This window comes from Staurois parvus, unplaced genomic scaffold, assembly GCF_062004578.1.
Source record: "Staurois parvus isolate SC_StPar_1 unplaced genomic scaffold, SC_StPar_1.0 ptg001191l, whole genome shotgun sequence".
In the NCBI taxonomy this organism is placed as follows: domain Eukaryota; kingdom Metazoa; phylum Chordata; class Amphibia; order Anura; family Ranidae; genus Staurois; species Staurois parvus.
Window position 1 is genome coordinate 422,195 of NW_028318987.1, and position 26,941 is coordinate 449,135.

Sequence of the window (26,941 nt, forward strand, 5' to 3'; positions counted from 1 at the left end):
GGAGGGGTGATCCCAAGGATCGCAAGCTGGTACTAACACACAGCAAAACCCATCTCCATCAGAAGCTTTGGTGAATACTAGTTAGTGCTTAGACCCCACACCTTGGTTGCACCCACGTTATCCACCAGGGTGACCTGCTTGTATATCTATCCTGCTGGTCAGTGGGAGCCTCTCTACTGCTATAACTATTAACCATTAGCCGCCCGGCCAATGGCCGTTTGGCGGCTTCAAAACAGTCTCTGCATTCCGGGTGCACGCCATTTGGCGTGCTCCCGCACATGCGCCGTTTGCGCTAATGCAGAGCGGCTCAGCAGTGCGATCTGTCACCAGCCGTGCACCTCGGACACGGCCGATGACAGATCCGAGTACCGGCTCCCGTTGCTGGTACCATGTGACCTGCTGTGACCAATCACAGCAGGTCACATGACAGTTGTATACAATGGATGGCTTCATTCATGATGCCATCCATTGTATACTAGTGCCTAGCTGTGAATGGTCACAGCTAATCACATGCACATGTCATGTGATTAGCTGTGACCAAATCACAGCTAAGCACAAAACAAAAAAAAAAAAAAAAAAAAGCTGAATGAATCGATTTCATTCAGGTAAATGCTTGCTTATAGCAAAGTAATTCTTTGCTATAAGCAAATTGTGTAAAAAAAAAAAAAAAAAAAAAAATTCTGATCACTTCCCCAAAGTAGTACAATGTTACTATGGTAACATTGTACTATTTTGGTCATAGTAAAATATGAAAAAAAATCTTTAAAAAAATAAAAAAAAATGTAATAAAAAATTAAATATAATAAAAAAATAAAAAAAAATTTAAAAAAAATATAATTTTTTTTTTTTTCATACTGTCACCAGTCAGTGTCCCTGTTCACCGCCATGCCAGTTATATGATGACGCTGTACTGCACTGGTGACAGTATGTAAAAAAAAAATAGTGAAAATAGTTTTTTTTAATTTTTTAATTTTCCGAAAAATTATGACAAAAAAATACAACTTCAAAAAACTCGCCATGCCTCTTATGAAGTACGTCCGACTGTCTACTCTGCAAAAAGGAGTCATTTGGGGATATCTGTACTGTCCTGACATTTGGGGGATATCTGTACTGTCCTGACATTTGGGGGATATCTGTACTGTCCTGACATTTGGGGGATATCTGTACTGTCCTGACATTTGGGGATATCTGTACCGTCCTGACATTCTTGGACCTCAAGAAATTAGATTGGCTGTCAGTACTTCAGGATTGATCAATATTCAGATCTATACCATAGTTTGTGAACTCTATAACTTTCCTACAAACTAAATAATACATCCTAATTTGGGTTATTTTCACCAAAGACATGTAGCAGAATACATCTCGGCCTAAATTTATGAACAATAATTATTTATTTGTAAACTTTTATAACAGAAACAAAAAAAACGTGTTTTTTTTCAAAAATTTTGGTCTTTTTTTGTTAATTTAGCAAAAAATAAAAACACCAGCGGTGATTAAATACCACCAAAAGAAAGCTCTAGTTGTGTGAAGAAAATGATAAAATTTTAGTTTGGGTACAATGTTGTATGACCGCGCAATTGTCATTCAAAGTGTGAGAGCGCTGAAACCTGAAAAATGGCCTGGGGGGGAAGGGGGAAAATTGCCCGGTATTGAACTGGTTAATCTCCAATCCTGACCTCTGACAGCCACACCTACAATGAATTAAACATACACCTTTTGACCAATATGTTGCCCATCACAACTATATGAGCTTGTTAGACATTCCATTCCAAAAACCAATGGGGTTGGCTTCTCTTTGGAGCTTGAACAGCCCCCTCCTTCTTCTTGGAATGATTTGCAAAAGAATAAGGAGGGTTTCTGTGGGAATTTGTGTCCATTCATCCAAAGGACAATATGTAAGGTTAGATACTGATGTTGGACAAGTAGACGTGGCTTACAATCAGTGTCTCAGTTCATCCCATATGTGTTTCAGAGGAACTGAGGTCATGGCCATGAGTAGGTTAGTTGAGTTGCTCCAATCAAAGCTCTTCAAACCACGCCTTTCTATGGCAGGGTTTGTGAACGGGGATAAAGTCATGTTTGAACATTAAAGGGCTTTTCAAAAATTGTTACCATGAGGTTAGTAGGGCTCCTTTCAACAGAAACATCTGAAATCCATACTTATTGTTTCTGCATAGTTTTCATCATACCTTGATTGATAATGAATGTAGACCATGAAGTTAGTCTCTTGGTGGAGCAGATCCATCGCCTTGACACAAGAGACAAGGATGTGAAACTGAAAATTTGGTGTATTATTTAATGATGACCAATGTGCCAATTTATTTGAAGCCATGGTTGGAACTCTAAAAACTGCCAAACGTAAGAAGATTTAGGCAGGTTTGATGGTCAGATATCCACAACAAATGTACATACACTCACCGGTCACTCTGTTAGGTACACCTTGCTAGTGCCATGAAAATATCCCCCAGACCATGACACCCCCACCACCAGCCTGAACCATTGATACAAGTCAGGATGGATTCATGCTTTCATGTGGTTTATGCGAAATTATTGTCAGGGCAGGAGCTGAGGAACGGACAGGCAGGCCTAACAATGTAACGCACTGGCTGACGACAACCACCACCCACAGACCGAAGTCCCTCAGGGCGCGGAGTCTAAGTCCCAGGCTGCCCTTCACCAGGGCCCCTGATGGTGGGGATGGACTTGAACCAGGCCGCGGCCCCCGAGACACCTCAGCTGCAGTAATGGCCGCCGCCAATGGCGTGTAGCTGGTGGAAGAGACAAAAGAGTAGTCAGACAAGCCGGGTCAACAACAACAGGACAAAACAGTACAGGACAGCAGACGAGAATCACAGGTCACGAGCCGGGTTCAGCAACAGAGGGTCAGATCAAAGGCGAATACAAAGAATAGTCAAGTCACAAGCCGAATCAGATACCAGGAGAGTCACGAGAGTCAGAACAGAGTAATAGCAACCCAAGGACACAAGACACAAGTGCAAAGAGCATGTGCGGGCCACAGGCTTATATGTCATCAGCCACGCCCCTCTGGGGGATGGACCACAGAGACCTGAAGGCATAAAAGGATTCCCACCATGCACAGCAGAATCCAAGATGGACGACAGCACATGGAGTAACATAACCTCAGGGAAAAGGTAGGACCTTGACAATTATGACCCTACCATCTGAATGTCGCAGCAACCAGTCTGCCCATTCTCCTCTGACCTCTGACACCAACAAGGTAGCAGCAACTGCCGCTCGCTGGATATTTTCTCTTTTTCAGACCATTCTCTGTAAACCCTAGAGATGGTTCCCAGTAAATCATCAATTTTTGAAATACTCAGACCAGCCCGGCTGGCACCAACAACAATGCCACGTTAAGAGGCACTTAAATCCCTGTTCTTCCCCATTCTGATGCTCAGTTGGAATTTCAGCAAGTCATCTTCACCACGTGTACTTACCTAAATGCATCGCGTTGCTGCCATGTGATTGGCTGATTAGCAATTTGTGTTACCATCAGGGGCGGACTGACCATTCAGGCTCTCGGGCACTGCCTGGGCTCAGTAGGGGGCCCCATGAGATGCCCCTGGTACCTTTCATAGGCTTTTTTGGGTGTGGGCAAGGACACAGGGTGTCCCGAGATTTCCTATTGCCCGGGGGCCCCATGAGTTGTCAGTCCGCCCCTGGTTACCATGTAATTGAATAGTTGAGTCTAATAAAGTGGCCATAGCCACTGGAGAAGGAAAACTAAAAAAAAAAAAAAGAATTGGAAGAGTACTTACTCTCAAATATCTTCCCTCGAATACACATCCACACTTGTTGACAGCAACACAAGTACCTCCATCCAGGGCATACCAGACATTACATTCGCAGCCTTCAAAGCATCTGTCCGTACATTTGGTTGGTGCCCAGAGGCTAGCGCAAGTTTGGTTACAGGTTCTTGTGCAAAGTTCATAATGGCTGTCGGCTGGACAAGGAAATGCTGCGAAACACAAAAAAGTCTACATTAATTGCTCTAGCTTGGGGGAGGGGTCATAAAACTTTTTGAACTAAGGGCCAAATTACTGTCCTTCAGACTTTAGTGGGGTCGGTTTGTGGCCAGTGGGAGTAGAAATTGCCCCAGGGTAAACAACGCTTCACACTTGGTTGTCAGTGGAAGTAAGAAGCTTAGATAGCATCTGTGATCATTAAAAGGAGGAATGGTGCCCCATTTTTTTTTTTGCTCTTGGGGGGTGGATATTTCCAGTTGTTGGTATTAGTGGGAGGAACAATGTCTCATTGTTGGTTTCAATAGTAGGAATAGTGCCCCTTTGTTGGTGTCAGCAGGGTTGGATCTAGCCTATCTGATCTGGGGGTGCAGTAAAAAAAAAAGTCAGGGGGCATAATGTTGACACTGTGTGGGTCACTGACAGTCTGTGACACAGTATCATGACCTGGGAAACACTAGTATGTATTGGGTTGTCATTAGATTAGGGGGATTAAACAGAACCTGTGCCCCCTTATATCAAATGTCCCTATTAGAGTCCCCCTTTAAATCAGGAGTCCTTATCAGAGTCCTTCTTTAGATCATGACTACTCAGCAGGTTCCCATAAGAGTGCCCCCTTACATCACGTTCCCATTAGTGTGTGCCTTTACATCAAGTGTCTCCATCAGAGCTCCCCCTAACATCAGGTGTTCCCGTTAGAGTGTCCCTAACATATGATTAGTTATCCCCATCAGATTGCGCCCTTACATCAGCTGTCCCCATCAGAGTGCCCGCTTACATCAGCTGTCCCCATCAGAGTGCCCCCTTACATCAGCTGTCCCCATCAGTGTGCCCCCTTACATATGATTAATTATCCCCATCAGATTGCGCCCTTACATCAGCTGTCCCCATTAGAGTGCCCGCTTACATCAGCTGTCCCCATCAGAGTGCCCCCTTATATATGATTAGTTATCCCCATCAGACTGCCCCCTTACATCAGCTGTCCCCATTAGAGTGCCCCCTTATATATGATTAGTTATCCCCATCAGAGTGCCCCCTTACATCAGCTGTCCCCATCAGAGTGCCCCCTTACATATGATTATTTATCCCCATCAAAGTGCCCCCTTACATCAGCTGTCCCCATAAGAGTGCCCCCTTACATATGATTAGTTATCCCCATCAGAGTGCCCCCTTACATCAGGTGTCTCCATCAGAGTCCCCCCTTACATCAGCTGTCCCCATCAGATTGCCCCCTAACATCAGGTGTCCCAATCAGAGTGCCCCCTTACATATGGTTAGTTATCCCCATCAGAGTGCCCCTTTACATCAGCTGTCCCCATCAGAGTGCCCCCTTACATATGATTAGTTATCCCCATCAGAGTGCCCCCTTACATCAGGTGTCTCCATCAGAGTCCCCCCTTACATCAGCTGTCCCCATCAGATTGCCCCCTAACATCAGGTGTCCCAATCAGAGTGTCCCCTAACATATGATTAGTTATCCCCATCAGAGTGCCCCCTTATATATGATTTGTTATCCCCATCAGAGTGCCCCCTTACATCAGCTGTCCCCATCAGAGTTTCCCCTCACATATGATTAGTTATCCCCATCAAAGTGCCCCCTTATATCAGCTGTCCCCATCAGAGAGCCCCCTTACATATGATTAGTTATCCCCATCAGAGCTCCCCCTAACAGCAGGTGTCTCCATCAGAGTGCCCCCTTACATCAGTTGTCCCCACCAGAGTGCCCCCTTACATGGAAAGTTCCCAACAGAGTGCCTCATTATATCAACTGTCTGCATCAGAGTGGCTCATTGATGAATGGATGCACTCTCAGAGACCTGGGGGGCACATCAAACATCTGGGGGGTAACACAGCGCCCCCCTAGATCTGACCCTGGGTGCCAGTGGAAGGAACGGTGGCAGTGGCAAGAATGGAGTCCTATCGTTGGTGTCCTTTGGAGGAAAAGTGCCTTGTATCAGTGGGAGGAATAGTGCCCCAAGGGCCAGATAAAGGCCAAGCAAAGGGCAGCATCTGGCCACGGGCCGCAGTTCAGAGACCTCTGCTCTAGATTATGGTTTTTTAAGATGTTTTTCATGTTTTAACTATTCATGAGTTAAACAAAGCTGACCGCGCTAAGCTCAAAGTGAGTATCATCAGCTAAACTAGCACCAAGCTCCGGTCAGTTGGGACTCAACGACTGTTAGATTTTATTTTTATTCTGGATCCCAAAAAGAAAAAAAAAAACGTTGCGTTGTACTTACGGCAGAATGTAGGAGTTCTCCAAGGGCTGATGGCAACACCAGCCGCCTGACAAGCAGCTGCATAGGCCTGCAGACTCTTGCACACAATGTTGTCGCTGCCGTCAACAGCACAAGCGTCATATACGCAAAAGTTGAAATAATCCCTGGGGTTGACCTTGGAATGGCAGAGTCTGAAGGGTCCCGCTGGGTCCGTAATCATGCCGCACAAGGTTTTCACACTATACTGCCTCGTCTTGGCATCAGTACACACCGGGCACACATTCACTTCACAGCCATCAGTGCAGCTCACACCGATGATGTTCACTTTCCAGGAAGCACCAAACACATTCACATTGCTAGAAACCATCCCGTTGGGAAGTTGGAATTCATCTCTGACATCGCCATTGAAATTGCCGCAGAGACCACCCAGCTTGCCACGGTACGAGCCGGGTATAGTAAGGATGACATGATAGAGGGTGTCATAAACAACAGTCAAGCCGAAGTCGGTTTGCAGGATAACATTGGCTCCTTCTTGATTAACGACGATGATGTTGTCTTCTAGAGTCAACGGCAAGTCAATAAGTTCTCCATTCACCTGGAAAAAGATACAAATTTCTATTAAGGAATACTTTCGAACAAATGGATCCTTCATCAAACAAAACCCAACCTAGAAACCCAAATGACTGGTTGAAATGTCTTTTGTTTTTTTTACATATTAAGAGAACAGGTAACTCAATGAAATAGGCAATTATGGTCGAAAGAGTTGAAATGGAAAAAAGGATGACCAGTAACGAAAAAGCCTTTACCAAAAGTTTCACCCCCCTTCCAGTCCGGACACTTTCAATCCCCTTCCAGTTTGGACACTTTCACTCCCCTTCCAGTCCGGACACTTTCACCCCCTTCCAGTCCAGACACTCTCACCCCCTTCCAGTCCGGAAACTTTCCCCCCTTCCAGTCTGGACACTTTCACCCCCCTTCCAGTCCGGACACTTTCACCCCCTTCCAGTCCAGACAGTCTCACCCCCTTCCAGTCCGGAAACTTTCCCCCCTTCCAGTCTGAACACTTTCACCCCCCTTCCACTCCGGACACTTTCACCCCCTTCCAGTCCGGACACTTCCCCCCCCCCCTTTCCAGTCTGGACACTTTCACCCCCCTTCCAGTCCGGAAACTTTTACCCCCTTCCAGTCTGGACACTTTCACCCCCTTCTAGTCCGGACACTTTCACCACCCTTCCAGTCCGGACGCTTTCACCCCCCTTCTAGTCCAGACACTTTCACCACCCTTCCAGTCCGGACACTTTCACCACCCTTCCAGTCCGGACACTTTCACCCCCTTCCAGTCCGGACACTTTCACCCCCTTCCAGTCCGGACACTTTCACTCCCCTTCCAGTCTGGACACTTTCACCCCCTTCCAGTCCGGACACTTTCACCACCCTTCCAGTCCGGACGCTTTCACCCCCCTTCTAGTCCAGACACTTTCACCACCCTTCCAGTCCGGACGCTTTCACCCCCTTCCAGTCCGGACACTTTCACCCCCTTCCAGTCCGGACACTTTCACTCCCCTTCCAGTCCGGATACTTTCACTCCCTAACCAGTTTGGACACTTTCACCCCCTTCCAGTCCAGACACTCTCACCCCCTTCCAGTCCGGAAACTTTCCCCCCTTCCAGTCTGGACACTTTCCCCCCCTTCCAGTCCGGACACTTTCACCCCCTTCCAGTCCGGACACTTTCACCCCCTTCCAGTCCAGACAGTCTCACCCCCTTCCAGTCCGGAAACTTTCCCCCCTTCCAGTCTGAACACTTTCACCCCCCTTCCAGTCCGGACACTTTCACCCCCTTCCAGTCCGGACACTTTCCCCCCCCCTTTCCAGTCTGGACACTTTCACCCCCCTTCCAGTCCGGAAACTTTTACCCCCTTCCAGTCTGGACACTTTCACCCCCTTCTAGTCCGGACACTTTCACCACCCTTCCAGTCCGGACGCTTTCACCCCCCTTCTAGTCCAGACACTTTCACCACCCTTCCAGTCCGGACGCTTTCACCCCCTTCCAGTCCGGACACTTTCACCCCCTTCCAGTCCGGACACTTTCACTCCCCTTCCAGTCTGGACACTTTCACCCCCTTCTAGTCCGGACACTTTCACCACCCTTCCAGTCCGGACGCTTTCACCCCCCTTCTAGTCCAGACACTTTCACCACCCTTCCAGTCCGGACGCTTTCACCCCCTTCCAGTCCGGACACTTTCACCCCCTTCCAGTCCGGACACTTTCACTCCCCTTCCAGTCCGGATACTTTCACTCCCTAACCAGTTTGGACACTTTCACCCCCTTCCAGTTCGGACACTTTCACTCCCCTTCCAGTTTGGACACTTTCACCTCCCTTCCAGTCCAGACACTTTCACCCCCTTCCAGTCCAGACACTTTCATCCCCCTTCCAGTCCAGATACTTTCACCCCCCTTCCTGTCCGGACACTTTCCCCCCTTCCAGTCCGGACACTTTCACCCACTTCCAGTCCAGACACTTTCACTCCCCTTCCAGTCCGGATACTTTAACTCCCTAACCAGTTTGGACACTTTCACCCCCCTTCCAGTTCGGACACTTTCACTCCCCTTCCAGTTTGGACACTTTCACCCCCCTTCCAGTCCAGACACTTTCACCCCCTTCCAGTCCGGACACTTTCACCCCCCTTACAGTCCGGATACTTTTGCCCCCCTTCCTGTCCGGACACTTTCACCCCCTTCCAGTCCAGACACTTTCACCCCCTTCCAGTCCGGAAACTTTCACCCCCTTCCAGTCCGGACACTTTCATACTTTGTATACATGGGCCGTATGGGAAGTGGTTAAAATAGCTTAACAACCTTAATCACCAAGATGGCTGCAGCTGTCCCCCACTGGCATTACACCGAGAACTGAGCAATCAAAGACCATTGACCACTCAGCTCTTGGTCTTCAGTGAGCAGAGAACTGGTGACTGTCAGTCACCGGCTCACTGCTCTGCTCCTCCAGTCCTCACTGGAGCAATGGGTTGTGGAGGGGACGGGAGCAGCTTACCCAGCCACTCAGAGGCTCGCTGAGAGGCTGAGACACTGAGCCAGCTGCTGGTCAAGCATCTTTGTGGTTCCCAATTTTAAAGTCCGGACCCATTGAGTGATGTTATCCAACAGCGAACTTTAGCCGCTGTCAGCTGAAAACGGGTCATAGGAGTGCACTCCTGTGACCCACAGTAGAAGTAGGACCAAAAGAGCACTGGGCCCGTTTCTCCTTAAAGCCCCAAACAGTTCTTTCTGGACAAAAACTATCCGTCTAGTCAGCAGGAATTGCCATCAAATTGATGGCGATTAATAATACTTTGTGAGAATTATTGGGAGATATTTTTGCTGAGTTTCACCTCAAAAATTTTTGTTTTCTGGCTTGTGATGTTGACCCATGATACTTCCAGCGACATGGACCCAGGGGCGGACTGACAACTCATGGGGCCCCCGGGCAATAGGGGATTATGGGGCCCCTGTGTCCTTGCCCAAACTCAAAACGCCTATGAAAAAGGTACCAGGGGCATCTCATGGTGCCCCCTACTGACCCCAGGCCCTCGGGCAGTGCCAAATGGTCAGTCTGCCCCTGCATGGACCACACATGCCAATGTCAGAGTAAACTCTTAAATTCGTATCTACACTTTAGGTCAAAGTGTCAACGCAATAAATATATTTTATTACTCGAGTTTCAATCCAAAAGAAGAAATGGAAAGCAAGTAATAGTAAAAGAAACACCTACCTTCACTTTGGAGAGCATGCCCCGTTGAATGGCCACCGTGTAACCATACACAAGTACCACCACCAGCTTGGTCACGGCCACTCTACCATTTCTATAGCTCTCGTTCTCCACCATCACGGTAAAGTTCACCCGTTGGGGATCGTTTACCACCACCTTTGACAAGATATAAGTGCAAGTGCCTTGGAAGTCATATCTCAGACCATCGATGGAGATATAATGTGGGTCTCCCGAGGCAACACATTTGCCAAAATCCTTGGGTTGGCATCCCCAAACTCCTTTGAGGAGTTTGCATTCCTCCCAAGGTCCACAGGCAAATGACTGGCAAAGAACTACGCCGTCCCCCTTACATTGACACCTTGGGGTACACTGACCCTGTGGGTAGAAGACCTCATTTTTCCGGTAATATACACCCTGGTAGACACAGCCGCAGTCCTGGATGGCCACGCACTTGGAACCACTTAGGATGAATCCGTTGTCACAATAGCAGGCTTCCTTACAAGGGGAGTCACAGCCAATGGGTGAGGCGAAGCCATAACACGTGACCGGGCAGGCATTTCCACAGAGCTCGTAGTGGGTGTGTATAGGGCAGGACGGACCTAGGAGGAAAAACGGACCAAATCAATGTTCACAACTTGTGAGTCCAAAACCACAGAAGAAACATCCAGAAAGCCTATTACCAGGAGCGGACTGACAACTCATGGGGCCCCCAGACAATAGGAGATCATGGGGCCCCTGTGTCCTCGCCCACACTCCCAAAAAAGCCTATGAAAGGTACCATGGGCATCTCATGGGGCCCCCTACTGACCCCGGGTCCCTTGGGCAGTGCCCAAGTGTCTGAATGGTCAGTCCGCCCCTGCCTATTACATTTTATTATTACTAGGTAGTTCATTCGCAAGGAAAGTTACCACTCCAAGCAGGGGCGGACTGACAACTCATGGGGCCCCCAGGCAATAGGGGATCATGGGGCCCCTGTGTCCTCGCCCACACTCAAACCACAACCAAAAAGCCAATGAAAAGGTACCAGGGCATTTCATGGGGCCCCCTACTGACCCCGGGCCCTCAGGCAGTGCCCGAGCGTCCGTATGGTCAGTCCGCCCCTGCCTATTACATTTTATTATTACTAGGTAGTTCATTCGCAAGGAGAGTTACCACTCCAAGCAGGGGTGGACTGACAACTCATGGGGCCCCCGGGCAATAGGGGATCATGGGGCCCGTGTCCTCACCCACACTCAAACCACACCCAAAAAAGCCTATGAAAAGGTACCAGGGGCATCTCATGGGGCCCCCTACTGACCCAGGGCCCTCGGGCAGTGCCCGTGTTCCCAAATGGTCAGTCCGCCCCGACTCCAAGTCACACCACAAAAACTGCTCCTCTGGAGGCCACTCCGATGTGTTTCCGTCGATTATATCTATCAAAAAAAAATTAAAAATGGCAAAAATAGACGTTTTTGAACCACTTCCGGACCGCCCAGCCGCAATGCACCGCGGGCGGGCGGGTGGCCTGCATAACTTTCACACAAACCAATCAATATACAATCATTGTTTTTTGTTTTGTTTTTTAACCAAAGGCTTGTAGCAGAATGCATTTTGACCAAAATTTATGAAGAAATTTAATAAAAAAAAAATTATTGGATATGTTTCATAACAGAAAGTAGAAAATATTAGACAAATTAATAGACAAATGCCTTTCTGAGAAAAAAATAAGAGTTAAAACAGGATTATATTTTTTGTCATAAAATATCGGTGATTTTTGAAAGAATTGATTTTGCAATAAAATTTTGCTGAAATTACTCGATGCCGTCATTCTACTCTAATTTTCTCTTGAACATTTTATTATTATTATTATTTTTTTTTTTCTTCCTTCATCAGGGTGGTGTGTTTAGTGTAGCCTAGTTCAATTTATAAATGTTTTTACTCAAGAGCCACACAATTTTCTCCCAGATTTCCCTCTTTTACTCAAAAATAAATCCAACTGGAAAAATAAATGAATCTCGAGTAAAAGTTGTATTAATCTGGAAAATATTTGTGAATAGACGCCTAGTGTTGTTCATTTTTTTTGTGTTTCCTTTTTCATACGTCTGATTTTCCATCTGTGTACATTTTTAAATGACTAAAAAAAAATCTAAATTTTATCTTCCACATAGGTTCCAGAAAATTTAGCAAAATGCCAGAAAGATATTTTTTATCCAACGCTATAAATTAGACAAATGCCTTTCTGAGAAAAAAAAATAAAGTTAAAACGGGATTATATTTTTTTGTAATAAAATAGTGATTTTTGATAGAATTGATTTTACAATAATATTTTGCCGCAATGCCAGAAAGATATTTTTTATCCAACGCTACAAATTAAACAAATGCCTTTCTGAGAAAAAAAAATAAGAGTTAAAACAGGATTATATTTTTTGTAAAAAAAAATCAGTGATTTTTGACAGAATCGATTTTGCAATAAAATTTTGCCGCAATGCCAGAAAGATATTTTTTATCCAATGCTACAAATAAGACAAATGCCTTTCTGAGAAAAAAAATAAGAGTTAAAACAGGATTATATTTTTTGTCGTGAAATATCGGTGATTTTTGACAGAATTAATTTTGCAATTATTATTATTATTATTATGTTTTTTTTTCTTCTTCCTTCATCAGGGTGGTGTATTTAGTGTAGCCTAGTTCAATTTCTAACTGTTTTTACTCAAGAGCCACACAATTTTCTCCCAGATTTCCCTCTTTTACTCAAAAATAAATCCAACTGGAAAAATAAATGAATCTCAAGTAAAAGTTGTATTAATCTGGAATGTATTTGTGAATAAACGTCTAGTGTTGTTCTTTTTTTGTGTTTCCTTTTTCATACGTCTGATTTTCCATCTCTGTACATTTTTTAAAGACTAAAAAAAAAAAAAAATCAAAATTTTATCTTCCATGTAGGCTCCAAAAAATTTAGCAAAATGCCAGAAAGATATTTTTTATCCAAATGCTACAAATTAGACAAATGCCTTTCTGGGAAAAAAAATAAGAGATAAAACAGGATTATATTTTTTGTCATAAAATATCAGTGATTTTTGACAGAATTAATTTTGCAATAAAATTTTGCCGAAATGACTCGATGCCGTCGTTCTGCTCTAATTTTTTCTTGGAGATTGTTTTATTATTATTATTATTATTATTATTATTATTATTATTTTTTTCTTCTTCCTTCATCAGGGTGGTGTATTTAGTGTAGCCTAGTTCAATTTCTAACTGTTTTTACTCAAGAGCCACACAATTTTCTCCCAGATTGCCCTCTTTTACTCAAAAATAAATCCAACTGGAAAAATAAATGATTCTCGAGTAAAAATTGTATTAATCTGGAATATATTTGTGAATAAACGCCTAACGTTGTTCATTTTTTTTGTGTTTCCTTTTTCATACATCTGATTTTCCATCTGTGTACATTTTTAAATGACTACAAAAAAAAAAAAAATCTAAATTTTATCTTCCACGTAGGCTCCAAAAAATTTTGCAAAATGCCAGAAAGATATTTTTTATCCAAGTGCTACAAATTAGACAAATGCCTTTCTGAGAAAACAAAATAAGAGTTAAAACAGGATTATATTTTTTGTCATAAAATATCAGTGTTTTTTGACAGAATTGATTCTGCAATAAAATTTTGCTGAAATGCCAGACAGATATTTTTTATCCAACGCTACAAATTAGACAAATCCCTTTCTGAGAAAAAAAAATGAGATAAAACAGGATTATATTTTTTGTAAAAAAAAATCAGTGATTTTTGACAGAATCGATTTTGCAATAAAATTTTGCCGAAATGCCAGAAAGATATTTTTTATCCAACGCTACAAATTAGACAAATGCCTTTCTGAAAAAAAAAATAAGAGTTAAAACAGGATTATATTTTTTGTCGTGAAATATCGGTGATTTTTGACAGAATTAATTTTGCAATAAAATTTTGCCGAAATGACTCGATGCCGTCGTTCTACTCTAATTTTTTCTTTGAGATTGTTTTATTATTATTATTATTATTATTATTATTATTATGGGTTTTTTTCTTCTTCCTTCATCAGGGTGGTGTATTTAGTGTTGCCTAGTTCAATTTCTAACTGTTTTTACTCAAGAGCCACACAATTTTCTCCCAGACTTCCCTCTTTTACTCAAAAATAATTCCAACTGGAAAAATAAATGAATCTCAAGTAAAAGTTGTATTAATCTGAAATATATATTTGTGAATAGACGCCTAGTGTTGTGCATTTGTTTTGTGTTTCCTTTTTCATACGTCTGATTTTCCATCTGTGTACATTTTTAAATGACTACAGAAAAAAAAAAAATTAAAAATTTTATCTTCCGCGTAGGCTGCAAAAAATTTTGCAAAATGCCAGACAGATATTTTTATCCAAATGCTACAAATTAGACAAATGCCTTTCTGAGAGAAAAAAAAAAGAGTTAAAACAGGATTATATTTTTTTGTAATAAAATATCTGTGATTTTTGACAGAATTGATTTTGCAATAAAATGTTGCCGAAATGTCTTGATGCCGTCGTTCTACTCTAATTTTCTCTTGGACATTTTATTATTATTATTATTTTTTTTTTTTTTCTTCCTTCATCAGGGTGGTGTGTTTAGTGTAGCCTAGTTCAATTTCTAACTGTTTTTACTCAAGAGCCACACAATTTTCTCCCAGATTTCCCTCTTTTACTCAAAAATAAATCCAACTGGAAAAATAAATGAATCTCGAGCAAAAGTTGTATTAATCTGGAATATATTTGTGAATAAACCCCTAGTGTTGTTCATTTTTTTGTGTTTCCATTTTCATACGTCTGTTTTTCCATCTGTGTACATTTTTAAATTACTAAAAAAAAAAAAAAAAAAATCTAAACTTTATCTTCCACGTAGGCTCTGAAGAATTTTACCAAAATTTTCACCAATATTGATGGGAAATTAAAAGTCTTGATTTTTTATTGAATTATTACTTACTGCAGAAGTTTGGTTTCCTCCATTCTTGAAGTTTCACGCCGGCAGCTTGGCACGCGGCCACGTAGAGGCCAATGACTTTGCAGTATGAAGAGGCGTGTCCCTTGTATAGGCAAGCATCGAATAAACAGTCCTCGAAATAAGGTTTTGGGTCGATGATGGAGAGACACGGACCAAAAGGCCCGCCGGGCTTGATGATGAGACCGCAGTAGTTGTCACCGGCGTAGGCTTGTTTCTGAATATTAGTGCAGAAAGGGCAGTTCTGGGTACATTGAGGCATACAACCGAAAACGTCTCCGACTTTCCAGCTGTTACCCAAGGCAACCTCATTGGGTGCCGGTGCTCCATTGTTCATGGTGAAGTCATCGCCGGGGTTCCTGTTGTTGTTTCCGCACAAGCCTTGCACACAGTTGGTGTAAATATTGGGGACGGTGACCGCCACATAGCAATCCCAGTCATAGGTAACAGTGACAGCAAAATCTGTTTTTATAATGCCCCATCCACCGCTGACATAGGCCACCACTTTGTTGGTTTGGAAGTAGAATGGGAGAAAGAAGAGAAGACCATTGACCTAAAAGACAAGAAGGGCTTATGGAAAAGGTAACATCTGTGTGGATCTATCTAAGTGCGACCTTTGCGACCCTGGTAGATCTGTCAATGTATCTATCTATCTATCTATCTATCTATCTATCTATCTATCTATTATCTATCTATTATCTATCTATCTATCTATCTATCTATCTATCTATCTATTATCTATCTATCTATTATCTATCTATCTATCTATCTATCTATCATCTATCTATTATCTATCTATTATCTATCTATTATCTATCTATCTATCTATCTATCTATCTATCTATCTATCTATCTATTATCTATCTATCTATTATCTATCTATCTATCTATCTATCTATCTATCTATCTATCTATCTATCTATCTATCTATCATCTATCTATTATCTATCTATTATCTATCTATTATCTATCTATCTATCTATCTATCTATCTATCTATCTATCTATCTATCTATTATCTATCTATTATCTATCTATCTATCTATCTATCTATCTATCTATCTATTATCTATCTATCTATCTATCTATCTATCTATCTATCTATCTATCGATCTATCTGTCTGTCTATTATCTATCTGTCTATTATCTCTCTCTCTCTCTCTCTCTCTCTCTCTCTATCTATCTATATAGATGTCTATCATCATCCTCCATCAGCCATGCACCCTTCCATTCACCATTCTCCATCATCTATTCATCCAGTCATCCTAAATCCATCCATCCATCCATCATCCATCCGTCAATACTTACCGAAATTAGACCTGGATAGTCTAAGCTCAGTGTGAAGACCATGTTATAAACTTCCAAGGTCACGACTTTGGTGTAGGACACGGCGTAGTCCCCTCCACGATTGTGGTTCTGGACTTTCACATTAAAAGGCGTCACAGAAGGGTCATTGCAAATCACGCCGACCAGAAGGTATATGCAGGTACCCATGAAGTCATATCTCTTGCCATCAAAGGTTGTGTAGTGAGGATCTCCAGAACCTGTACAAGTAGAAAAGCTCAAGGGATGGCATCCGCGGACTCCATTCACGAGGGCGCACCGCTCACTTGGCTTACATCTGCTCTGCTTGCAGACCACCAAGTTGAGGCTCGGGTCACACTTGCAGAGCACTTGGCAGTTTTCATCGGCCCAGAACTCTTCGTTGGCCTGGTAGTAGATTCCATTGAGGATGCATCCGCAACTAGAAATCGCAACGCATTGATGGCCGCTAAGAACAAAGCCGTCGTTACATTGGCAGGTTTCCACGCAGGGTTCGATGCACAGGGATGGGGCGGTACGATCGGTGCAGGTGGCTGGACAGGCATTACCACAGGCTTCATAATGACTGTTTGGAGGACATGGCAAAACTGAAATACATTGAGAAAATGTAAAAAAAAAAAAAATTATTTAGATAATGGTGTTTCTTACAAAATTTTTAATTAGTGCATAATAAAAATTATTCTTTAAACAATCTGCAGTTGAAAGCAAACATTAATGGATTGGAAAGCTGTTTATTTCCAACATAAATTCATAAAAAAAATTATTTTATTTATTTTTTGTTATGACATGACATAATGACAATTTAAATCTTTATAAATACCACATTTTTGTGCAATTTAAAAAAAAAATTAGGATATTGAATCATTCTTTTTTTCTCACAGTTTTTACTTTTACTGTACATATTGTCACCACCACAGTACAGCGTGATCATGTGACCGGTGTGGCGGTGATCAGGGACACTGACTGTCGATGGTATGTTTTAAAAATGAACAAAAAAATTATTAGTTTTAGTTCAATTTTTTTTTTTCTAAAATGAATCTCTAACCAATCTGCAGTTGAAAGCAAAAATTAATGGATTGGTAATCTGTTCATTTCCGAAAAAAAATCCTTAAAAATTGCCCAAATAAATTCACAGGTTATTTTTTATTATGATCTGAAAAAAAACGACACTTTAAATCTTTTAAATTCCACAAACTGAATTTTTTTGGTTGCTTTCTTTTTAAAATTAGGAAATTTAATATTTTTTTTTTTTTTTTATAATATAGACATACTTTCATCAGAGCAGTACAGCGTCATCGTATGACTGGTGTGGTGGTGATCAGGGATACTGACTGGTGACAGTGTGTTTAACCCCTCGGCCCTTTAAGGGTTCCAGAAGCCGAGAGGTGGGGCGGGGTTTTAGGGTCATGTGACCGCCGTGATTTGCTGTCACAGTGGTCACATGATCGGGAAAGGTCCCAATCCAAAGGGGAGATCGGGACCTTTCCGTGAGTACCAAACAAGTGTGCCGGGAGCGCCAGGGTGCTCTCTCTCAGCACATATTTTTTTTTAATAGAACGCAAATGTGCCCAGACACCGGGAGGCTGCACATTTGCGTTCGGTCGGCGTCAAGAGCTTAAAAAAAAATAAACTAAAAAATTATTTTTTATTCAAATTTTTAAACATTTATTTCATTTTTTCCAATTTTTTTTTTCATACTTTCACTCTTAGGGAGTTATCAGGGAATTTTTTTTTTTTTTGGTCAACAATGGTCAGTAATGCCATAAATATTTGAAACAGAAACTTGGCTGAATTCAATTGTAATCACTTTCATGCATTACGAGAATCCATGGAAACAGAATGAGGCAAATTAGGGCAAATAAACACAATGTTTCAGTTTCACTTATTTATGGAAAAGCACCGCAATCGTGAAAATGCTTCCTTAGGGTATCAGACTTCGGAAGAGACTTAAAAGATTCTAACATCGGGATCAAGGAGAATTCCAAGCAGTTGAAATCCAATGGACGAAGAAGAAACTTCCCACCCTCCCGCATGAAAATTTTGGATTTTCTCTTCCTTGCTTGTCGTAGTGGCCTGTCAGTTGGGATCTTTGGAGGCCTTCTAAATTATCATTGTGGGGACCCATCTATAGTATGGGTCCCCAGTAAAAGTCCAGTTAATGGTGGATTAACTGGGAATTTGGGACATGGAGGTATCTGTGAAGAATATGAGATTTGGGATTGTCCCCGAGTCGGTGTGTTGGCAGCTGCAGACCTAAAAGTGGTCAAGCAGATATAAAAATTTGGTTCTTAGTGCCTTCAAAGATCGGCAACCTTGGTTAATTGATTTTCGGGAGTTATTATTATGTTCTTGTTTTAAAGGAAAGTTCTTGCTTTTGGTTATTTGTTAATAAATGGCCACTACGGCCAATTTTCACTCAAGTCATGACGTTGAATACTTAACGCAACCAGATGGTGGATTAACCGGGAATTTGGGACACGGAGGTATCTGCAAAGAATGTGAGAGTTGGGATCGTCCCCAAGTGGGTGTGTTTGTGGCTGCAGACCTTTAAGTGGTCAAGCAGATACAAAGGTTTGGTTCTTAGTGCCTTCAAAGATCGGCAACCTTGGTTAAATGATTTTCGGGAGTCAATAGTATGTTGTTTTAAAGGAATGTTCTTGTATTTGGTTGTTTGTTAATCAATGGCCGCTACGGCCAATTTTCACTCCAAATGGTGTTGGTCTGATTATTCCATATAATTTGTATATGGGACTATATTGTCATTGGGTGAGGTTGACATCGATTTTACCCATGTTTAATACTCACCGCAACCAGACGGTGGATTAACCTAGAATTTGGGACATGGAGGTATCTGCGAAGAATGTGGGAGTTGGGATCGTCCCCGAGTCGGTGTGTTTGTGGCCGCGGACCTTTAAGTGGTCAAGCAGATACAAAAGTTTGGTTCTTAGTGCCTTCAAAGATTGGCAACCTTGCTTTAATGATTTTCAGGAGATATTATTATGTTCTTGTTTTAAAGGAATGTTCTTGTATTTGGTTATTTGTTAATCAATGTGCGCTACGGCCAATTTTCACTCCAAATGGTGTTGGTCTGATTATTCCATAATATTTGTATATGGGACTATAGTGTCATTGGGTGAGGTTGACATGGGTTTTACCCAAGTCATGACGTTTAATACTCACCGCAACCAGATGGTGGATTAACCGGGAATTTGGGACATGGAGGTATCTGCAAAGAATGCGAGAGTTGGGATCATCCCCAAGTGGGTGTGTTTGTGGCTGCAGACCTTTAAGTGGTCAAGCAGATACAAAAGTTTGGTTCTTAGTGCCTTCAAAGATCGGCAACCTTGCTTAAATGATTTTCAGGAGTTATAATTATCTTCTTGTTTTAAAGGAATGTTCTTGTGGTTATTTGTTAATCAATGGCAGCTACGGCCAATTTTCACTCCAAATAGTGTTGGTCTGATTATTCCATAATATTTGTATATGGGACTATAGTGTCATTGGGTGAGGTTGACATGGGTTTTACCCAAGTCATGATGTTTATTACTCACCGCAACCAGATGGCGTTCTCCAGTCGTATATTTTAACTCCCAGTCTCTTACAGATGCTCGAATAGATATTGAGAGCCTGGCACAGGAACTGGATTGCTCCGCCGTTAATGCAGACATCAAACAAGCAGCTATCAAAGAATTCGCTTGGGTTAACTATTGGATGGCACTCCCTGAAAGGACCGTTGGCAACCCTGATGAGACCGCATTTATTCTCGCCTCCATACTGGTTTTTTTTGGCATCGTCACAGATTGGACAGTAAGGACTAGGGCAAATGTCGAAGCAGAAAATATCCCAATCATTGACTTTCCAACTCTGGGCAAAGTCGAGGACGGAGGAAACTAGATTGTTACCAGAGGTGATGAACTCATCCATGATGTTATGGTTAAAGTTACCGCACAGACCACGTGTAAGGCCAAAATAGCTGCTGGAGATCATGACAATAACATTCCACTCGTATTCATAGTACACCCTCAAACCAAAGTCAGTACGGATAATGGCATAGTAGCCAGTGTAGATTACTTTGATCCTTCCACTTAGCAAAATTACAGGAATATTGGTGAGGATACCATTCACCTGTTTAGTGAAAGAGAAAAAAATATATATATTTATGGTGTCATGAACTCCGGAACATATGGTATTAGGTTACATGACTAAAGGGGTGAATTGTTCGGGTAGAGATGTTAAAAACAGCATATTAAATGGGTGATAGCTGGGTAACTCTCCCCTGTTTGGAAATTGTTGTTCCATTTTGACGTAGATGGCCTCCTCAACAACTCTTGCCAACCAGTTGCCTTCTCTGACTAAAATATGCACTTAGCTGGGGTATGTTTCTAACACTCAGAGCTAAAGAAGATAGTCGGATGCAGGGGCGAACTGACAACTCATGGGGCCCCCGGGCAATAGGGGATCACGGGGCCCCTGTGTCCTCGCCCACACTTAAACCACAACCAAAACAGCCTATCAAAGGTGCCAGGGACATCTCATGGGGCCCCCTACTGACCCCAGGCCCTCGGGCAGCGCCCGAGTTCCCCAATGGTCAGTCCGCCCCTGGTCGGATGACTAGCAAAACATCCTCAACTTTACAGAACAAGTCCAGGTTTAAGCATTTGACCTCCGGAAGGTTTGAATTATGACCTGGAAAACACTAGGTTGTATTAGGCTGTCACTAGATTAGGGTGATTAAACAAAGTTTGCCCTTTATGTCAGGTGTACCTATCAAAGTCCCCCTTTACACCAGGAGTCCTCATCGGAGTCTCCCTTTTCATTGGGTTCCCATCAAATTGCCTGCTTATGTCAGGTGTCCTCATTGGAGTACCCCCTTACATCAGGGTCTCCATCAGAGTGCCCCCTTACATCAGGGTCCCCATCAGAGTGACCCCTTACATTGGGTGTCCCCATCAGAGTGCCTCCTTACATCAGTGTCCCCATCAGAGTCCCCCCTCATCCATTGCCCCAGCAGAGTGCACCCTTACATATGATGTTATCTTCTTCAGAGTACCCCCTTACATCAGGTGACCCCATCAGAGTGCCCCATTAAATGGGATCCCCCCATCAGAGTGCCTCCTTACATCAGTGTCCCCATCAGGGCCCCCCCTCATCCATTGTCCCCAACAGAGTGCACCCTTACATATGATAAGTTATCTTCATCAGAGTGCCCCCTTACATCAGCTGTCCCCATCAGAGTGCCCCCTTACATCAGGTATCCCCATCAGAGTGCCCCATTAAATAGGGTGTACCCATCAGAGTGTCTCCTTACATCAGTGTCCCCATCTGGGTCCTCCCCTCATCCATTGTCCCCAACAGAATGCACCCTTACATATGATAAGTTATCTTCATCAGAGTGCCCCCTTACATCAGGTGTCCCCATCAGAGTGCTGCCTTACATCAGGTGTCCTCATCAAGATGCCCCCCTAAATGTATTGTCCCTATCAGAGTGCTCCCTTACATAGATTGTCCTCATCAGAGTGCCCCTTACCTCAGGTGTCCCCATCAGAGTGGCCACTTACCTCAGGTGTCCCCATCAGAGTGGCCTCTTACATCAGGTGTCCCCATCAGAGTGCCCCCTTACATCAGGTGTCCTTGTCACAATGCCCCCTTACATGTGTTGTCCCCACTAAAGTGCTCCCTTACATAGATTGTCCTCATCAGAGTGCCCGTTAGATCAGGTGACACCATCAGGTGACCCCATCAGAGTGCCCCTTACATCAGGTGTCCCCATCAGAGTGCCCCTTACATCAGCTGTCCTCGTCACAGTGCACCCCTACATGTATTGTCCTCATCAGAGTGCTCCCTTACATGGATTATCCTCATCGGAATACATCCTTACATGGATTATCCTCTTCAGAATACCCCCTTACATGGATTATCCTCTTCTGAATACCCCCTTACATGGATTATCCTCTTCGGAATACCCCCTTACATGGATTATGCTCATCGGAATACCCCCTTACATGGATTATCCTCTTTGGAATACCCCCTTATATGGATTATCCTCTTCGGAATACCCCCTTACATGGATTATGCTCATCGGAATACCCCCTTACATGGATTATCCTCTTCGGAATACCCCCTTACATGGATTATGCTCATCGGAATACCCCCTTACATGGATTATCCTCTTTGGAATACCCCCTTACATGGATTATCCTCTTCGAAATACCCCCTTACATGGATTATGCTCATCGGAATACCCCCTTACATGGATTATCCTCTTTGGAATACCCCCTTACATGGATTATCCTCTTCGGAATACCCCCTTACATGGATTATGCTCATCGGAATACCCCCTTACATGGATTATCCTCTTTGGAATACCCCCTTACATGGATTATCCTCTTCGGAATACCCCCTTACATGGATTATGCTCATCGGAATACCCCCTTACATGGATTATCCTCTTTGGAATACCCCCTTACATGGATTATCCTCTTTGGAATACCCCCTTACATGGATTATCCTCTTCGGAATACCCCCTTACATGGATTATCCTCTTCTGAATACCCCCTTACATGGATTGTCCCCATCAGAGTGTCTCCTTACTCCAACTGTCTGCATCAGACTAGCTCATGGATCAGTGTATGCACCCTCAGAGACCTAGGGGGCACAGCCAAATCTGGAGGGGCACTGAAAAAAACTCCCCATATGGTCACCAAGAGTCAACATCAACCTGGTGGCACCTAGGTCCTGGTTACTATTAGTAATACAGTAAGAAAACGTTTAATTTTGAACAAAATTTATAAAAATTATTTTACTTACTTTTTTTTTTTTAATGATGATAACTACTCACCCAAACTTTACCAAATTCTCCCCTCCTAAAGCTGAGCTTGTATCCGTAAACGTAGACAGTGACGATCCTAACATAGGACACGGCCAGGTTACCTCTGTTGCCGTTCTTCTCCTCGACAACAAATGGCACCAAGCCAATGTCATTACCGATATATTTAGATAGGATATAAGTGCAGGTGCCCTGGAAATCATAGTTGTAGCCATCATAAGTACGGTAATGGGGGTCTCCCCAAGCCCAGCAGACTCCCACGAAATTTGGGACGCAGATTGGTCTTCCATTTTCGACCTTGCAAGTTTCCTTGACCCTACAACGGAAGAACTGGCACGGATCTGAAATAAACACATAAAACACAGAAGAAGACCTTCAGCTAAACGTTGTGTAGCACACCAATATACATACATCGAACAAATATTGTATTCCATCACTAAAGCCTCAATTCTAAAGGGATTGTTCAAATGTTTGGGGGTTCCGAAGAGGACCATGAACAGAGGGTTAACAGGGGTGCTCAACCTTTCGAAGAGCGAGGGCCACTTATATAATTTGGTAACCAGTTGGGGGCCTCAATGAAATGAAATGGATCAGAATTTCAATTTATTTTTTTGAACAGCAGAATGAACATTTTCCTCCTGCAGATGCTGAATGAAGCTGGGAGGGAGAGGAGGAGAAGATGGCTTTTAGCAGTTGAGGATTGGTTCCTGTATATGCCGACCCTCCCGTCCAAGTATAAAACAGAATGTGACACGGAGGCTGCAAGGGCCCCCTGGAGCATGGGGCAGGGTCACCATTGCAACCTCTGACACTACACCAGTGGTTGGGGGGGAGGTCAGAGGTGTAGCTTGAAGCTTGTGGTCCCTGATGCAAAAGTTGACTTGGGCACCCCCGCTCCCCAAACTAACAACTGCCGCTTCCACTGCATGCTTGCCCCATCACCCTGTGTAGGTAAACAGGAAACTCAGAGGGCCCAGGATAGGTCTGGGTGGGCCCCTGCTCCCTTGACCAAGGTCCTCTGAGTGTAGTCAGCAAGCACTTTTCCCCAGGGACACAGTGTAAAACAGGTAGGCAGCCTCTGAGAGGTGGAGATCTACCTGAACAACATGAAAGATATCAAACATCACCGGGGTTTCAGCTCTATTTTTTTTATTTTTAAGAAATTAACTACCAAGGCCTAACTCAGAGTAAAGAAAACCTAGAAAAATATAATAAAACAAATGTAAAAAAAAATTAAATTAGCCTATCCTTAATAGTGGGCAGTGTCAGTAGGGCAGTGGATGGTGTCAGTAGGGCAGTGGATGATGTGTGGACAGTGTCAGTAGGCCAATGGGTGGTGTGTGGACAGTATCAGTAGGGCAGTGGATGATGTGTGGACAGTGTCAGTAGGTAAGTGGACAGTGTCACTATGCCAGTGGGTGGTGTGTGGACAGTGTCAGTAGGGCAGTGGGCAGTGGACAGTGTCAGTAGGGCAGTGGATGGTGTGTGGACAGTGTCAGTAGGGCAGTGGATGGTGTGTGGACAGTGTCAGTAGGGCAGTGGATGGTCTGTGGACAGTGTCAGTAGGGCACTGAATGGTGTGTGGACAGTGTCAGTAGGGCACTGAATGGTGTGTGGACAGTGTCAGTAGGACAGTGGATTGTGTGTGGACAGTGTCAGTAGGGCAGAGGACAGTGTTGGTAGAGCAGTGGATGGTGTCAGTCAGTAGGGAAGAGGACGTGTCAGCAGGGCAGTGGATGGTGTGTATACAGTGTCAGTAGGGCTGTGGATGGTGTGTGGACAGTGTCAGTAGGGCAGTGGACAAAGTCAGCAGAGCAGTGGATGGTGTCAGTATGGCAGTGGATGGTGTCAGTAGGGCAGAGGACAGTGTTGGTAGAGCAGTGGATGGTGTCAGTCAGTAGGGAAGAGGACGGTGTCAGTAGGGCAGAGGACAGTGTTGGTAGAGCAATGGATTATGTCAGTTGGGCAGTGGACAGTGTCAGTCAGTAGGGCAGTGGACAATGTTAGCAGAGCAGTGGACGGTGTCAGTAGGGCAGTGGACGGTGTCAGTCAGTAGGACAGAAGGCTGTGTCAGTATGGTAGTGCATGGTGTCTGTAGTTTGTTTTTTTTTTTTTATATATTTTTTCTTTTTTTATTAATATTTATTTTTACAATTTTGTTATATTTGGTGAAATATCAGGGGTCTAAAGAGACTCCTGATGTCTCACGTTTGACAAAAATTCCTCAGTCCCCTACTGGGGCCTCTACAGCCAATCTACCCTTGTTGGACCATAGGACTATATGCATGCTCAATCGATGATCAATCTGGGATGGAATAGCAGAAACATAAGGTAGATCATTCAGGCACCTAAAAGACGGCTTTTCCTCCCCCTCCTCCTGTTGGCTTTCAGCCGCTACAGGAAAATGCAGCTGATTGAGTCTAGTAAATGCCACCACTGCCCTTCCTATCCCTGTTCCTCTTGTTGCCTGGGCCCCCCTGGATCATGAGTGAGGTCGCCACTGTGACCCCTGCGCCCCCTATTGCTATGTGTGACCCCTGCGACCCCTATTGCTACGTGTGACCCCTGTGCCCCCTATTGCTACGTGTGACCCCTGCGACCCCTATTGCTACGTGTGACCCCTGTGCCCCCTATTGCTACGTGTGACCCCTGCGACCCCTATTGCTACGCCCATGGGGGGGAGCTCAAAACACATCTCAACTATGGGGATTTATTGACCCCCAAACCACTAATAGTGAACCTTTACTGTCCTGAGCCCCCATTAAAGCTGCTTTCACATCTTGAGGGTGCCGTGTACTTTCTGAAAGCCTTGCATTCAGGAGCACACCAAACCCGGAAGACAGAACAGAATTGTGCTTCCCTGGTTGGAGGCCGAGGGCCACCTCAAAGGGCTCCAAGGGCCACATGTGGCTCCCTGCCACAGGTTTAGCACCCTTGGGATAAAACAAGGCACTGTCTTTTTTTTTAACTGCAGAAAATAGGGGTAGGGCCACAGTTTAGGAGACTGGAGGCTTGGGCCAAACAAGACCCCATTTTGTTTTGTTTTTTTAATCTTGTGACCATTGCAAAGTTCCGAGTTTTACTTTTTTTGTTAGTTGTACATCACAAATTACAACCATTACCATTGTTAACACATTTGGCAATTCCGTTCTGATTGTTACATTCTTCGCCAGGCGCACAACTAGTGTCTTCACAGAGAAGCCCACCCACCGGCCTACACGTGCAGGCTTGCTTGCAGTCACTGGATAAGACCCTCTCGTTAAGCTGTGGGGGTAAAATAGGTTGAAAATAAAGAAAATTGCATTCAAAAAATCAAATCTACCCCCCCTCTGTATAAGGATTGCAAGGCAACATTGTGTGAAACTGACCACCCTGGTGCAACGAGGTCAGCGAAAGGCCGGAGGAGAACGGCACAATGTTTAACCACTTCCAGTCCAGACACTTTCAATCCCCTTCCAGTCCGGACACTTTCACCCCCTTCCAGTCCGGACACTTTCACCCCCTTCCAGTCTGGACACTTTCACCCCCTTCCAGTCCGGACACTTTCCCCCCCTTCCAGTCCGGACACTTTCACCCCCTTCCAGTCCGGACACTTTCCCCCCCTTCCAGTCCGGACACTTTCATCCCCCTTCCAGTCCGGACACTTTCCCCCCCCTTCATGCCCAGGCCAATTTTCAGCTTTCAGCGCTATCACACTTTGAATGACAATTGCGCGGTCATGCAACACTGTACCCATATGAATTTTTTAGCATTTTTTGAGACAGATAAAACTTTATTTTGGTGGTATTTATTGACCGCTGGGATTTTTATTTTTTATTTTTTTGGTATATAAATGAAAAAGTCCATAAAT

The 26,941-nt window shown here is 43.8% G+C and overlaps 1 protein-coding gene across 1 annotated transcript in view; it reads right to left on the reverse strand.

The window, feature by feature from the left end:
• Positions 1 to 26,941, reverse strand: part of LOC149438475 (IgGFc-binding protein-like) — a 113,359-nt gene that overhangs the window by 32,104 nt on the left and 54,314 nt on the right. The window contains 8 exon segments of the mRNA XM_089659813.1: positions 3,780 to 3,979; positions 6,224 to 6,797; positions 9,970 to 10,565; positions 14,929 to 15,496; positions 16,251 to 16,852; positions 19,817 to 20,390; positions 23,104 to 23,432; positions 26,214 to 26,355. Of these exon segments, the coding sequence (XP_089515939.1) occupies positions 3,780 to 3,979; positions 6,224 to 6,797; positions 9,970 to 10,565; positions 14,929 to 15,496; positions 16,251 to 16,852; positions 19,817 to 20,390; positions 23,104 to 23,432; positions 26,214 to 26,355 (3,585 nt within the window).